The sequence below is a fragment of the Lipophrys pholis genome (assembly GCF_963383615.2).
Source record: "Lipophrys pholis genome assembly, chromosome: 16".
In the NCBI taxonomy this organism is placed as follows: Eukaryota; Metazoa; Chordata; class Actinopteri; order Blenniiformes; family Blenniidae; genus Lipophrys; species Lipophrys pholis.
This window is the reverse complement of record NC_137634.1, coordinates 18,060,306-18,076,305: the sequence shown is the minus strand read 5'-3', so window position 1 is coordinate 18,076,305 and position 16,000 is coordinate 18,060,306. Positions and strand designations below refer to the sequence as shown.

Here is a 16,000-nt window from a genome sequence, read left to right as displayed (position 1 = left end):
CTCTTAATTTTCTAACTTTATCCCAGAACCCAACAATGGTCTTTGATGTTCTGTAGGTGTGGTTTCTTTGGTTTCCATCGAAGGGATCATGGTCTGACTGAGGCTATCAAAATTTGATTTGCAAATGATTACCACAAAAAAGATACTTTCTCTAAGCTCAATTTTAAAGCTTGTGCATTTGTGTGGTTGCGAAGTGCTTTTCAAATGAGAGGAAAGAGGGTCAAAGACTTTTTTAGAGCCAATTCTAGGTTGTAATGAATAAAAAGAGAGGCGACCAACGAGAGAGGCCCTGTTTACACGACAATGTTTCAAGTGAAAACGCATTGTTTTCATGTTTACACGACAACATTTTGAAAACAATGGCTATTTACACAGAAACGGCCCAAACGCCCATTGAAAACAATGTAGTTGTCATGTTGGGCCACTAGTGAGTGCTGTTGGTTGTTTTTGTAATGAAACCACACACACACACATACGCGCACAGAGAACAATATGCTATAAACATTAACAATGGCGAATATGCAGACATTGGTATGGATGCAAACGTTGTTGTGATTGTTCACGTACTTCCGTATGTGCAGGAGAACTATTTACGAGGGCCGCGGTACGCACACGCAGTGGCATCGTTTTCGAAAGGGTGCGTTTTTAAAAGTTCTATCTTGGGAGCCATTTTCAAAAAGGTGCGTTTTCAGCGGCTCCGAGCAGCGTTTCCTTGTAAATGCAATCAAATCTTTCCGTTTTCCCTTGAACATGTCACGTAAACGGGGTCTGAAATTTGCAGAAAAGCAGATACACTCCCGCCGTTCAATATTGTACGTTTCAACCACGTGTTCATTCTTTCTTAACCTGCTCGGCTGTCCGAATGAACCAGGTAAATGACTTCTCTTAGCTGATGCCTAATTAAGCACAAGCTGTTTTGTTTTTATGGGATTGAAAGTTCAAAGGTCTCAAAATTCAGCTCCACTGACATGTTTTGACAAAAAGCAGCTGGCAAATTCTCAATAATCAATCACCATAGCTCGACATACCAAAGTTCTGTGTCAGATTTATTCTTTTTATTATTTAAATTTTTATCCACATTTTTGACAACAATCCCAGAGGGTTAAGCCCTGACATCAGCGTCTAATGTACAATAAAACTTCTCTCTTCTTCGGTCTCCTTCCCCACATTTGTCTGTCATCGCAGGACAATCTCATCCCATTTGTCAAGTACAGTCATCAGTAACTGTCTGAAGCTGCCACTCGACGAAAGGTTTAGAGCCGGAAAACCAGATGTTACTGGCCTATGTGTCAGCAGAGCAAACATAATGCGGGTACTGACAAAGAAAGTAAACACAGACACAAAAGCACACACCGCCAGTGTCCTGTCCGTGTAGGTTTTAGCATTCTCTGAATGAGACATGTTGGAAGGACATAATGTTTAATACCAAGTGGTGACAAATGCATTAATGATTACTCCGGATGTGTCGACTTCAAAGCTTACGGGTGGGTCATTCTCTAGTTATGAAATGAGGATTCTAAAAATAACCTAAGTATATCCAAATGAAACCATCGTGTTTTATATTTGTCAATTATGAATGTAAAAAATAAAAATAGAATCAGTTACTGCAACAACAGTCAGATGACCTGAAAACTCTCTCTGAGGTCAGTCACCTCCAGGTTAAATGAGCTTACCACATGCTGACATGTATTATCAACTTCTTCAATAGTCTCCACAAAACACACACACACACCACCCTTCCGGGGAATGTGTGTGCAAGACCTTTGCACCATCATAAACCTGTAAACTGCCCCACCTCTGAAGGCTCGCCCCACGTGTCTGCGAGCTGGAATGTGGTCTTCAGCTGAAGTATAACTTTTAACAGCAGGCGTCTGCTGAAGCCACGACCTCCAATTCGGATGAGGAGGGTGGTGCCCGAGCGAGGCATGTCAAACAGCCAGCTGTACATAAACGTTTGGCCCGCTTTGAAATACGGGATTAAACCAAAAGCCTGAAAGGTTTATCTCCGTTGTCATACTCCATTGATGTCAATTTCACAACGCAATAGCAAAAGGTTTCAGTCCAGACACCGAGGCCCCGTTTACACGACAACGTTGAAGTGAAAACAGAAAACTTTCGTTGAGTATTGAGTGTCTGTTTACACGCCGACGATGCGAGGAGCTGCTGAAAACAATTTTTCGAAAATTGTTCCGACTCCGTCTCCGTGGTAACGGAGGAAATCGCACCTTTGTGAAAACACTGCTACTACGCACGCCCACCACCGCTAAAGCAAATAGTTCTTCTGCACATGCCCAATGTTAATGTCTCTGTCCATGCTTGATTTCATTACAAAGACAAACAGCACCCATTAAAGGCCTAATATGAAAACGGCATCGTTGTCAGTGTTTCTGCCATTTCTGTGAAAACAAACGCAGTTTTCAAAACATTGCCGCGTAAATACAAAAACAACACATTCTCAGGTGAAACGTTATCGTGTGAACGAGGAAGTGTTATTTCTGCTCTTTCACTTCCAGACATCCAGTAAATGGTAACTGACCCATACAATGGATTTATACATTTAACAAAGAATGAAATGGCTAAGATGTTAAACGCAAATTGTAGATTTTTTTCAAAAGGGAGGTGGTCGGGATTTAATGATCTCAACTAAAAAGCAACAGATTTTATAAAAATGATGTAAATTACATGAAAACACAAAGCTTTTAAACACTCATTGGTTAATAAGTCTTGTCAGGGGAAGTGCCGGGCAACAATACAACACAGTCCACATTTAACTTTGAGGTGAAAAGTCACTAAAGCGGCAGGTCAATAAAGCGCAGGAAGAAAATAAACCTCGGCGGCACTTGTTTTGTCAGTAAATTCATACAAGGCCGTCAAAACCATGAGTCACAAGACAGAGAGACAAACTTCCTGATTACAGCCGCCACAAAGCAAGTAACAACACATTGGTGGGGTTTTCACACTCACTGCCTGCTCCAAAACCAGGCTCAGACAGGTATTTCAACATACCAGATTAAACTTCGCAGAAACGGCATGGTTACAAAGCGCTTCAGTGGCAAACTTCAAACGAGGAGGAAGAAACTGTATCATAAGGAAATGTCACAACAAAAAGTCACAGCAAGGGGAGGTGCACGGCTAATGGAGGGTTCAAGCAAAAGCCTTAATCATGTCATGATCACAGCTTTGTGTTTAGCTGTACTCAAATAGGCTAAAAGGCGGATGTAGAAACCCACATGGAGCCTCATGTAGGTGTTGGTTAACGACGCCGTCACAGGAGTGGAGAGCGACTCCTTCCATGCAGAGTCCCCACGCACCCAGCAGAGCTCTTATCAGCCACAGTGGGCCCCAGCTGCTCGGGGAGATAAGACCCAGGGAAACCCAGACGACAGGAGGCAGTGACGATGTGCGTGTGTGGCACTGTCGTATTCATTTCACATGAAGGAAGTGGTCACCTTCACCCACGCCCACCCTTCCATGGACTGTGGTTCTTTCTCGCGTCACTAAGGAGGCGAATCAAGTTTAACATCGGCCACTCTAAGAGAAGATTAAGGCTTGTTTTTACGGCAACACCTGGAACGGTAATGGAATGTTACAGTGTTTAGGCTGTGTTTATTGCCTTTCATCAAAAGCACTTTTCTCGAGTCAATTTTTGTTTTTATCCATTTTCACTCCAGAAAACCAAACAAATTATGCAGATTAAACAACATTTCCCATTGACTGAGACCAATATTGTTCGTGCGTGTTCAGAGGCGTCTAAGTAAAGTGAAGACAAGCCTCCTCCATCGAAATTAAAGTCCAGTCCACTTAAGACCAACAGGGAGGGGATTCAATGTGGCTTCCATCCCACAATGGAAATTTGACAGAGCGTTAACTTGCAGACTGCGTGTGTCTATGGAAACATTTCACCGGCAGCAGCAGCAGGGCGATGTGCTCAGCGGCACGTGGCTCATTAATTAGTGAGAGGAGACCACACAACTCCTCCGTTTCATGCCTCGACTGCTGCCGCACACCTTCACACGGATGCACAGACTCCTTCCAACAAGTGCAATCATGCACACGCAGACCAAACAGAAGGGATGACACAGTGGGTGTACAGGAAGCGAGACATTCGCTTGTCGTGACTAGGAGTATGAAAGTCCCACAAACCAAAGACGGAAATGTCGCAGTCTTGCAATGTGAATGTCTTGCCACATTTTATGCAGAATGTGAAGGATTTCATACATGCACCAACAAGAACAGAAACATTCACCAATCCAACTTTTTTTTTTTTTTCTTTTGTACCACTTTACACAACTTAGCCCATCACGGGGTAAACAGAGGGAGAGCTACAGTGTCCAATTAACCTTGAATACATGTTGTCTGACTGTGGAATTAAAACCAGAGTACCTGGAGAAAACCTACAGATTACACGCAGTGAAGCCGTTAATCCCAGACTCAAACCGTCTGAGGCAAAAGTGCAAATCACTACACCACCGCTGCAAAAACTACTCCTAGGAATAAATCAAAGTGCAATCTAAATATCAAAGAAGTACAGATTGATCTTTCAAGTTCAAGATGACATTTTTTACTCACTACATATAAAATTCTCTATTAAAGGTTAGGGGTTGTTTCCTCGTTTATTTCTATTCCAAGCCTAAAAATCATGACAATATTGTTCAATATTTTCAACAAATTGGGATTAGGTCAGAGCGTGAACATCCGAGCTGGTTGTCAGTGATACTTTAAACTCATTAAATAGAAAACCTGAGATGTAAACAACAGTTTGGTAATCTGACATAATCTGGGTAATTTGTTTCTTTTTTGTGATCAACAAAATGTATCTTTTATATATCGATGAAATATGAACTTGTTGAAGTTATGACACCAATTCTAAAACATAGCATATGAGCTGGAAGTTAACCAGCAGTTATTGAACTTATTGGCCCGTGACCTTAGAAAAATAAAAGCTATATCTTTAGTTGGAATAACCTCCAGAGATTAAATGTGGTAAAAAGTTTTATTAATTCAACATAACTACTCGCAGTGATCCGCAAGAAGGTTTGAGAAAAGTTAAAAGGCTATACTTTAATCCCCATTGCAACATGGACACCTAATCTGCTGCAGACTGACAGTAATACGAATGTGGCGTTGCACCTACTGACTCAGACTCCAGAGATGCAACGGAACATAACAGAGCATTTACTGCATTGTATGAAATCTTTCTTGCAGTGTTCCGCCGACAAACGCACACACACAACACACTCAGCCTGATCTGTCCTCAACACTCCCCCTTAGGCGAGTGAGTTGTTATTCTCCCAGCGGCGACATTAACCTTTAGAGAATCCGTCTGACAGAAGCACTCTGTGCTCTCCACAAGTGCTGCACAGTTTAACAGGTCTGTGCTTCATCTTGAACAGAGAAATGTTAGATGCTGCATGAGCTGCTGCTGCCTGTCACACATCTGCATCTCCTGCACACCCCCCCCCCCCCCCCCCCAAACCGTCTGATAAGCAGCTGATTTCACTTGTGAAAGAGACATCCATTCTCCTCCCCTCGCGTCTGCTCTATCAAAAGATTTTAACGATGGAAAAACATGTGCAAGTCACCACTTGAGGCCTTTCCCTCCCACAGATGAGCTGATTACTCTGAGGTTTGGGAGCTGCGAGAGGAAGTCGCCCCGTGATGCAGTCCCACGATTTCCTCTCTCTCGGCTATCGTCTGCTCCCACTCTCAATCCCCCCAGTCCCCCCCCCCCCCGTCCCTCCCTTCCATCTGACAGCTGCAGGTGTGGAGCTTGTCCTCCTTCAACCCACTCAAGGAGAGGAAACTGGATCCAAAGCGCAGGCTTGATATTTGGAGAGCAAAAGACAAACATTGAATCTTAGAAAGCTTGACGAACAAATAAGTGGCACTTAATGTATCAAGACACATTTGTGTCATTAGTTTGGCTCAATCTTTAAAAAAAAAAGAAAAGAAAAAAAAAGCTGAACTTCTTGAACTCTTCCGCGTCGGGCATTGTGTTCCTTAGAGGCAACACAAAAGCTTTGTTTGCTCTTTGTGTACAAGTTGCCTGACTTGATATGGCTCTGGGTTTTTTCCCCCCTCATCATGATGAATCACATCACATCTCACATGTTTGTTTTGTTGTATATCCCATCCATCTCACAAACAACTATATCCAATTTAAGGTCAGGGGAGTGCAGAAGCTGATCGGATCACAAGTCCATCACAGACAGGAAGCCTCAAATGCTCACATTCGCTATTATGGTCAATTTAGTCACCATTTAATCTTTAATATTTAAGGACTGTAAAAGAAAACAAAAACACCTGGGAGATAGAGAAGTTACAAACTCCACACAGAAAGGCCTCGGATCAGATTCAAACCTGGGATGTTCCTGAAGTTAAGCCAAACATAAATATTAAAAAATATATAGTCCAGGAATTTTCTTCTAGAAACACCTGCGGCTGCTTTAACCTTTAACACTTAACACAAATGTCCTATTCAGCCAAGCACTACATATGAAAGAAACCGGTTGTGTAAGAGAAGGGTTGGCGCAGTAAGCTTCCTACCACCTCGGCTATTGCGTACACTTTCTAGTAAAAACAAAATATCTAAACAAGGTGGACTCCTCTAAAAAAAGACTGCATTTTCTGGTGCCTGCTGGATTCTGCTTAAGCATCACTTCTTCCACTGAGGCCCCCATGCACCATGTCAAAGACACGCACTGTGCTCCACTGGGTGGTGCAGACACAGAGTGCCTGTGCCATGCTCTGCAGAGGAGACTAAGCAGCAAACACATCCAGATTAAATACTCACTCTGAGCCAAAAGCTGCTGCTGCTGCAGAGCTTTTGGTAGCAACTAATAAAAAAGTGCTTTCACTGACACTGTGAGTTCAGTCTACGCTAGATTTCTTTAACCTGTGCAGCTGTTTGAGAAGCACGGAAAACCTTTGTTTCTAGCTTCTTCCATAGATTTTACATTGGCTTTAGAATGATTTAAAACTCTCAAAACGTAGGAAAGTGGCAAAAAGATACTATAACAAGTCATTTAGTCAAAGTAACTTCAGAAAATAGGCAAATACTGCAGTGATCCAGAATTCTAATAACCCTCTTTCTGAATGCTCCATGACGCAAAAGTCACGCTCCCATCTCACTTTGTTTTCTAAAAATAATTCTCGACCAGCTGCATATTTGAAATATTCGTCATAACCTCCACAATACTGGAATGCAAAAGCGTCCACAAGGGATCGGAAGTTGTCCACATCCCAAACAAATGAGCCACCCTCCAATAAAGGAAGGTAAACATGTCAAACTCGGCCTTGATAAAATGACGGTGACTCCGGAGCAGATGGGGTATATTGTATATAATATTCAAGAAACATCTGTATGACACTCAACAAGAGACTGGTTAGTGAGCTGTCGACCGTTTGAGAGGAATGAGATAGATAGATAGATAGATAGATAGATAGATAGATAGATAGATAGATAGATAGATAGATAGATAGATAGATAGATATACACACATAACGTGAACAGTAATTGCTATGATGACTGTGCAGGTGTCACACTCACCTTGTAGACTTTTCCGAACGCGCCGTCGCCCAGTTCACCGATTATTTCCCATATATCGTTCGGATTGATGTCCCGATGGACGTGCTCGTACTGTTTGACTTTCTTTTTGATTTCGATAGTTGGCAGACGAAGTATTTTGCTGAATCGAGCGAGAGCCATCCTTTTGCGATTTGGAAAAGAAACTTGTTTAAAAAGAAAATAACTAGTCAGAGAGCGTTACGCACGCAAAAGACGCGCAGCCCCGCTTATCGATACAGTCTTGACTCTCCGCGTCCACTTTCTCTTCCGAAAATATAAAACAAACACAAACTGTGCTGGTTCAACGGAGTGATTCTACTCCATCCATGTTGACCCTGCTCTCTGAGGGTTCGTTCTTTTTTTAATCCAGATCTCAATCCGCTGGTGCGTCCTGGATGCGCTCTGACCACCTGCCGCTCAAGAAGCCGTGTGTGTGTATGTGTGTGAGTGAGCGTGTGTGTGTATGTGTGTGGAGGAGCGGTTGACTCTAACTTGTTGATTCAAACTGCGTGAAAATAGCCCCACCTTGTTACTCAACGGAGCTTCTCAATGCCGTCATGGAAATGTAGTTCAATAGACGGAGCGAGACGTCGTCATAAGCCACGCCGGTGAGGTAGAGAGGACTTCATGTCCGGGTTGGCGCGGGGCGTGTCCCGCAACTTCACACAGCTGTGTCATTAAGGACGCGTCTCCTGGAGCTCCGTGGACAACTCGTGTGCTTAGTATTAAAACAGGTTCACAGCTTCCTTTTCTCTCTTTGACTATAACATCTAGTGTCAGTGGTTAGATTTCCGTTCCCTTATTACAGATTAAAATTTGGAGTTAATTAGGATCTTGATTTATAAAAAAATAGGGAATATATAGGCGCCAGCAGATTAAAACTCATGTGCAGTGTACTGATGATGTGGTCTTTAGTTTCCCTCTCTATTGCACAGGAAGTGCGACAGTGCCCCCTAGTGGCAAATAAAGCAAATGGACCAATAGCACACACTGAACAACTGTTCTACATATCTTTTCTATCTATCGCACCTTTCACAGGGTAAAATGCTACTCAGAAGTCCTTCACAAATGATTGGTTCACGACATTAAAAGGAAAACTATTTGCAAACACACACATTTGCGCATATATTTGTTAACACACGTGCATATACATATGCAAATCGCACATAGAAATAAAGATTTACCATGGATATATAAGGAGAGAAGACCCATACACACCCAGAACTTTTGGATAAACTAAGCCAATATAAGATGGGTAAAATAGTAAACAATACATAAGAAAATAATTAAGACCATACAAATAAACTGGGGAGTACAAGACATATACAAAATGTACAAACAGCCTATTTACTAATGCAGGTATGATTATATGTATGTATAATACCGTCAGTAAATTAAAACCAAATGGAGTTAAAATAATCCGGTGAAGGGCTGGTGACCTGTCCAAGGTGTACTCTGGTTAGGTAACTCTAGTTAGCTGCTATCGGCTCCAGCAGAAGATGAATGTATGGATAGTGCTGCACCTGCACTAGATTAAACAGGAATAGGTGTAGAAGTAGCAGAAGCAGATAGACATGCAGGGTTATTACATAGTTAGATAGTCATATAAATCAATAGACTGAATCATTAATCTGTCCTCCGAAGCAATAGTGATAGATATTTTATGACAATCTATGTAACGTCCAACCAGCTTATATACGGCTGAGTGTGGTGGAGAACTGCAGCTGATCCCAGCTGACTGTTTTGGAGTCAGCGGTTAAGCTCAAGCATATGTTTTGGAACTGTGGGAGGATACAGAGGAAACCCTTGCATACACAAGGAGGACATGTAAACTCCACGTCCAAATGTCCTCAAGCCCAAATCACTGTTATCCTCGCTGTAAGGCAGAGTGCTAACCACAACATCACCAGGTCACCGGAATGTGGTGGGAACAAAAATAAAGGAGCTATCAACTTGATATATAGTGAAATTATTTGTGTATCACCATAACAAGTCATGATTGATATTGCTACTATAGAAAATTAATTATTAAACACTTTTGCATGTTTTCACTGATCTTGCTCTGCTTGTTAGCTTCATAAGAAACTTAACTTACCCGGTAAACAATATGTGTGGTTCTCTGTGTTTTAGGTTTTCTGCCTACAATGACTTGAGAACTTATCTTTGATGTACTCTGCCTTGGGTCCACTCCTGTCACCTGAATTTAGATTAACCACATTTTAGTCCAGGGGCCACACACAGCCTAATTTCATTGTGAGTGGGCCGGTCTTGGCCCACAGGCCTTAAGTTTGACACCCCTGGCCTAGCTAAAGCAGGTGTGGAAGATAAAGTGTATTGTTGTTCTATCATAAAGCATAACTATTGGTTTTCCATTTGTGCTGAGATTGTCTATACATCAGGAGTGAGGCTCCATAAAAACAAATATTGTCTTTGATTTCATCTCCTTTTGACCAATGCTTTAGATGTACTTTTCATTTGATTTGAAACTAAGCCCAAACATTTTGTAGAAAGACAACAGACTTAGCAATAAAGAAAAAGCGGGTCTTGCTTAATGGCATTGCTTTGTGTTTCCAGCTTTATTGATAGAACTGATTAAACTGTTCTGCACCACAAAAAAACCCCCAAAAAAAACAAAAGCATTTTAAAATGACTTTGGCTGGTGCTGGCTCGCTGTATTATTATCTCACCCTGATTTGCTCAGAATAATGCCACAGATTGATAAAAGTAAAAGACTGAGCAGCCATTCTTTGTACAAATGATTGTTGCTATCATCATTAACGCTGTGTCTGTGCGTGAGTAATTGCAAGTCTAATTCTGAAATATCAGGCTGCGGACTTCAGGTAATATTTCCCTTTCAGAATGCATAAAGCTCTCCGGAGTGAAAATCTATGACCTCAATTTACTATCTCATTTGCATGACTAATTTCCTCCCGAAATTCAATGGAAAGATTAGACAGCCAATCACCAGCTGAATTATCAATTACGGGCAAGGAAGATTTGTGGTGGTGGGGCGATGTCATGCTTTGCTTTCTCATCAGTTAAGCATTCAGCTGTTTTAAATGGTTTGAAAAACATCTTTTGTCACGTTGTCTTTCCACGGCAGCTCTGCTTTTTTTCTGTCTCCCTAAATAGGATGTGCCTTCGAATTGTCCGGGCTACATATGAAGCCTCCGTCACACAGTTGAGGGTTCTCTTTTATAACATACCGATGTTTAGTAAACAGCTTCCTCACACCTCTCCAACCCCCCAGTGACAGTACCCTGCGGTACGGATGTGAGCTCATGCAAGTCGCAGCATGCCGTCCAATTAATGATCGTTGTCAGCATTATGCATTTGTGACACATTTAATTGTGCTTTGTCTTTTTTCATTTTTCATACAACTTGTGTGCTTTTATAACTTCTATGCATGTCTTTCTTTTCCTTTTTAATTCTCAAATTTACTGTCTAATTGTCTCTCTGGTTGGTTGGTTTTTTTTGTATATAAAGGTTATAACTTGAAAAGTGTTACATTGAATTATACTATTTCCCCACAGACAACCAGGGTCCTTTTCCAGGGTGGATCTCGTCTCTGTGGGGTTTGCATGTTTTCCCTGCATAGCCTTTCCATTGGTACTCCAAGTTCCTTCAACAAATCTGAAATCATGCATGTCAAGTCATTAAATTGTTTTTTAGTGCTTCTTAAACACTGTTTTGTGGGTATTGCTCAAACAATGCAGGTTTATTTTAAAGAGAGTGGTCAGTTCAAAAGGACTAAATATTTATGTTTAAAAGTACGTCAAATATTCCGAGACTAGTTCAAGAAGCAGAGTCTGGTTTAAAGAATTCAAGTGTGTTTAGAAAGTGTGTGTTTGGTTAAAAGAATTCCTTTTAAAACGTTTCAGGTGATTTAAATAATTCTAGATCTAGTTTTAAGAGTCAAAGCCTCTCTAAGAATCCAAAATGTGTTTTCTTCAAAAGAGTAAAACGTTTTTAAACAATACTTTCTAGAGTTCATGTCTGGATTAAAGAACATTATTTGAATGATCTGGTTCTGCCTGTGAAGAGCCAGTTATGTTTTGATGAACCCTGGTCAAGGTTGAAAAGATTTTTTTTTTTCATAGATTCCTGATTTAAAAATGTGTATTTAAAAGTGCAGGTCAAATGTCTAGGCTTTAAAACTTTAGGAAGTCGAAGTTTAGTTCAGAGAGTCCACGTCTATTTCAAAGAGTTCGACTCGGGTTTATTCTATTGCTTTTATCCTTTGAAAGGATGTTCAAGGTTCAAGTTAATCATTAGTAGTTGGAGATGTGCACAAGCTCAATGTCATTTGCAATAGGCTTCAGTCCCTTCAGCTTTAACAGAATAAAATGAATGGATTATCATCTATTTAGATGTAATAGACGTAAATATATCTAGTGATAAACACGTAACTCTTGTGTCCTGCTATTATACATAGGTCTGTCCTGATAGGGACATGAACAGAGTTCACTGAGATTCTCTCACTTTGCTCTGATAAGGAAGGCCGTGAAACGGTCATTTCAGCATCCAGTCCGTTAATGCTCCAGCGCAGAGCAGTCAGAAGAATGTGAACACCAAATCCTATTAAAACTGTGAGTGAGGCTCAAACTCTTGTTTTCACATTAAAGGTTTATTTCTGCATAAATGCAGCTCAATGACACCTTTAAGAGACATACACACAAAAAAACCCCCATGAATTCCATTTCGACTGTAAAGGTATTCAACTAATCCCAATTTAAGGGAATTCATATCTTTATTAAACTACTGTTGCCTGGTCTACATAGAGAAGTCATTTCAATATGACTGGACCCACATCCGAGACCCACATATATGTGACTTTAGAAATCAAATGTGCAGGCACAATCATCCTCAGAGCTATTCACAATCTCTACTATAAACCCTGCTTAACCCTTTGACCTCTCTTACTGACCAACCCACCAAACAGCAGTGGCACTTCAAATGCGTCTCATCAACAACAGTCAGCTTGGGCCTCTGTCATACTCCTCTCGTTATGAACTTTACTGATTAATCCTTCATCCTCAAGATGCATTGACTTGAATTTACGGCACGTTATTCAAGCCAGGGTTTAAAATGACTCACAATCCCACTGTTCCACCTGTAACCATACAAAAGTTATATTTCAGAGACAAATAGTTCACAGTAATTCTTCCTTTTTAAACTGAACAGCACAATAAAATTTTTTTAAGTATTTATTTAATTTTTTTTAATTTTGAGTGAATTCAACATGTTATTAAATTAATCTGTTTTATTTAATAATGAGATAAGAAACATTTAGACCTTGCCACATATATTGATTCATGCCATTTTGGGTTGCAAAACAAGGAATTCAATGTGGGTCAAAGCGACTATATCAGAAGCTGCGGTGCAAAAGCAAATTGAACTAAGGTTGAAATGGTCAAAGGTCAAATTTTAAAACGGCAACAGAGGTGATGAAACCGTGGGGTAAGTGTAGCACCTCCTCCTGGGTTTGTAACAAGCAGCAGTAAGTAAGCTTGTTATCAATTCAAGAAGTCGACTTTCAACAACTTCAGACAAAGAACATTTTAGAAGAAGAAAAGCCAGTTTAGTAAAAGCAATGTGACAATGAAATGTAGTAATCACTTACCTGTCAGAACTGGAAATATAAGAAGCATCAGAGTGGCGGCCCATTGTGTCATAGTAAATTGCCACAAGAGAGACACATTTGTAAAGTTCATGGACGAAAAAGAAGGGAGAACTTTCCTAACTGACAAAAGTTTTTCAGACGTTGGATGATAACAAAGAGTTTGAACCAGAGGCATCTGTTACATTGAGTCACCTTATTTACCCAAATGCTCGATTAGTAGCATTTTACCCCAAATAAAACTGTTTGCCGCATGACACTCCTTCCACTTGATGATGGAAAAAACGCCTGAAAGTGACTCCCAGCTTCCTCCTGTCTCTGGCGTATGCAAAGAAGTGGCACAGAGGCTGGTTCACAATTTCAGGGTGCAAGTGAGCTCTCCGCCATGGCCAGCATCTCAGTGTAGCTCAGCACCACAGGCATCCAAAATGAAATCAATCACAAATCCAACTTCACCATGACTCACTGACACCTACTGAACGGGCAGAACATGTGTCTGTTTGTGTGACCAGAGCAAACATGCAGCAACATATACATGCAGACAGCTTTTTCACACACATTGTGCAACTGCAGAAGATGATAGGGAAGGATCATTCAGAGATCAATCGTTTAATATGAAGCTATAGCACTTTTTTTTAATGCATTTTTAATGCATTTAAGATAAGATATCCCTTTATTTATCTCGCATGTGGAGAACTATACACATACGTACGCACACATGCATGCATGCACACAAACACGTTTTTTAAATTTTTGGACTAAACATGTCTTTCTACTGATGAATCAAAGTACTGTGACATAATGTCCACAGGGAGAGGAGGAACATGCAAACTCCCAATAGAAAGGCCCGGGGCCTTGAACTAGAACCTCAGAGCTGTGAGACAGTTGTCCCATCGAAGCGCCTGACCTGAGAATAAAGTCATCATACAATGTGAACATATTATACAGCAGTAAATAGAAAATAAAAAAAATGTCTCAACTTTAAGATTAGCTGTCCTTCATTACTGTTTACCATCTAGGATTTGTAGGCCATATGTCTCGTGTCTTAATCAGGATCACAAGGGGCCCGTTTGACCTGCGTGCCCCTGCAAGATAATCTACAAAACAAGACTTGGTGATGAGAATGACATGTCTCCATCAAGTTTCATTCCTTATGCTGTATATGAAATGTCTTTAGACCTGTGATATATCAAAGTTTCAAAATCAGTCTAATCTCATTAGTGCATTCAAGTGAACTGCTGATTTTTGTTTTTTGTTTTTTGTTAATGTCCACTTTATGAATAATGAATAATGGATGCTTGCAACAGTTTGACATTTATGAACTATGGAGGGTGACTGAAACCTGTAATCTTTAGAAACCTAAATTTGCTCTATGATATAGCGATATTTCTTGTAAACGTTATTCCAGTAACATCTTATTTGTAGTTAATGCAGACATGCGGCTACTCGCTTTGTCCACTAGGTGGGGATGTTTTACATATATTAAATCTCAACGCCTCCTTCACCCAGAGGTGAGCAACTTTGCGAATGTGACACAATCTTTTAAAAATTGTGATCACTACCTTGGTCAAACTGTGACATAACACTTTTATTAATAGCATATATTGCTTGCAAATACTGGAAAATACGCGACATTGCTGAAATCTGGGTTATTTGTATTGACAAGCTTAAAATGCATAAACAAACAAATAGTGATTGCGTTTGGTATTTGCTTCGAATATTATGAAATGACTGTCCTCCTCTGTCACTTCATAAGCTAATAATAAAAAGTCCAACTTATAGACATTGTGTTTAGGATCTGAAAATGAGATCTCTGGTGTATAAATATCAGACTCTAACACAACCTGGACTTACCAATGACTGAATACCTCACAGACAACTGAAAACTCAACCTGTTCTGACAAAACTGGGTCAACGCGAGTGTCCCGCATGATGAATACCTTCACTGTGCCTCTGTCCAGGTGTGATACGACGCCGTCATCACTCATCACATCGAGATGACCAGCCGTCTTCCCGGGGCCAGCCGTCCGTCCAATAAGGGCTCGGCCTGGTTTTGAGTGATGCTCGTCACCTTTCACAGCCAGTTGAGATCTCCTCTGTATGAAGATAAATGATGTGAGCAGAGTTTCTCTTGGCATCACATGACGACATAAAGAGGAAGAAAATGTACAGTCTGCACTGTAAGCATATCTTTCACGGCCATTCCCTCCACTCAGTCATTCTCCTCACGACCTTGCTCCACTCAATTAACGGAGGACACCAGTGACTGTGCAGTCCTCCTAATGAATGGATGTGTTTTACATCCAGTGATTTAATGGCTAAAGGTTAATGTACGATGGGAAATTGGACCAAAGAAATATGAAAAGACAGAACATTCCAATGCAGTAAGGATATATATTCTGGCTTCGAAGACCTTGCTCTTTTAATGTACACAATCTAAATCTTTGTCCTTCGTTTTCTACTTCTCTTCAAATCCATGTGGCTTTTCAGTAAGACGATGATTCAGAATGAGCGTCACTCTTTAGTGGTTTGCTCAGAAGGACACCAGTAGTGACTGTGAGGTAAACTAGAGCGGTGTGAGTCATTCCATTTTCCGCACATAACTTTATCTTTCTGAAGAAATGTGAAGCAAATTGAATATCCCACATGAGGGTTTAGTACTGTTTATGTGCACAATTACACTTCAATTTGCCAACTTTGTTTCAATAAATAGAAACTTCTGATGATAATATCTGTGAGCCCAATACTGCAGTAATAGGATTGTAAAAGATATACCATCTGACCAAATGAGCATAGCGTCATCCAATTCATGA

The 16,000-nt window shown here is 40.7% G+C and overlaps 1 protein-coding gene across 1 annotated transcript in view; it reads right to left on the bottom strand.

The window, feature by feature from the left end:
• Positions 1-8,074, bottom strand: part of stk10 (serine/threonine kinase 10) — a 38,696-nt gene extending 30,622 nt beyond the window's left edge. The window contains exon 1 of the mRNA XM_080482822.1: positions 7,550-8,074. Coding sequence (XP_080338948.1) covers positions 7,550-7,708 — 159 coding nt within the window. The 5' untranslated portion in view covers positions 7,709-8,074. The remainder of the gene's footprint in view (positions 1-7,549) is intronic.
• Between the last annotated feature and the right edge of the window lie 7,926 nt (positions 8,075-16,000).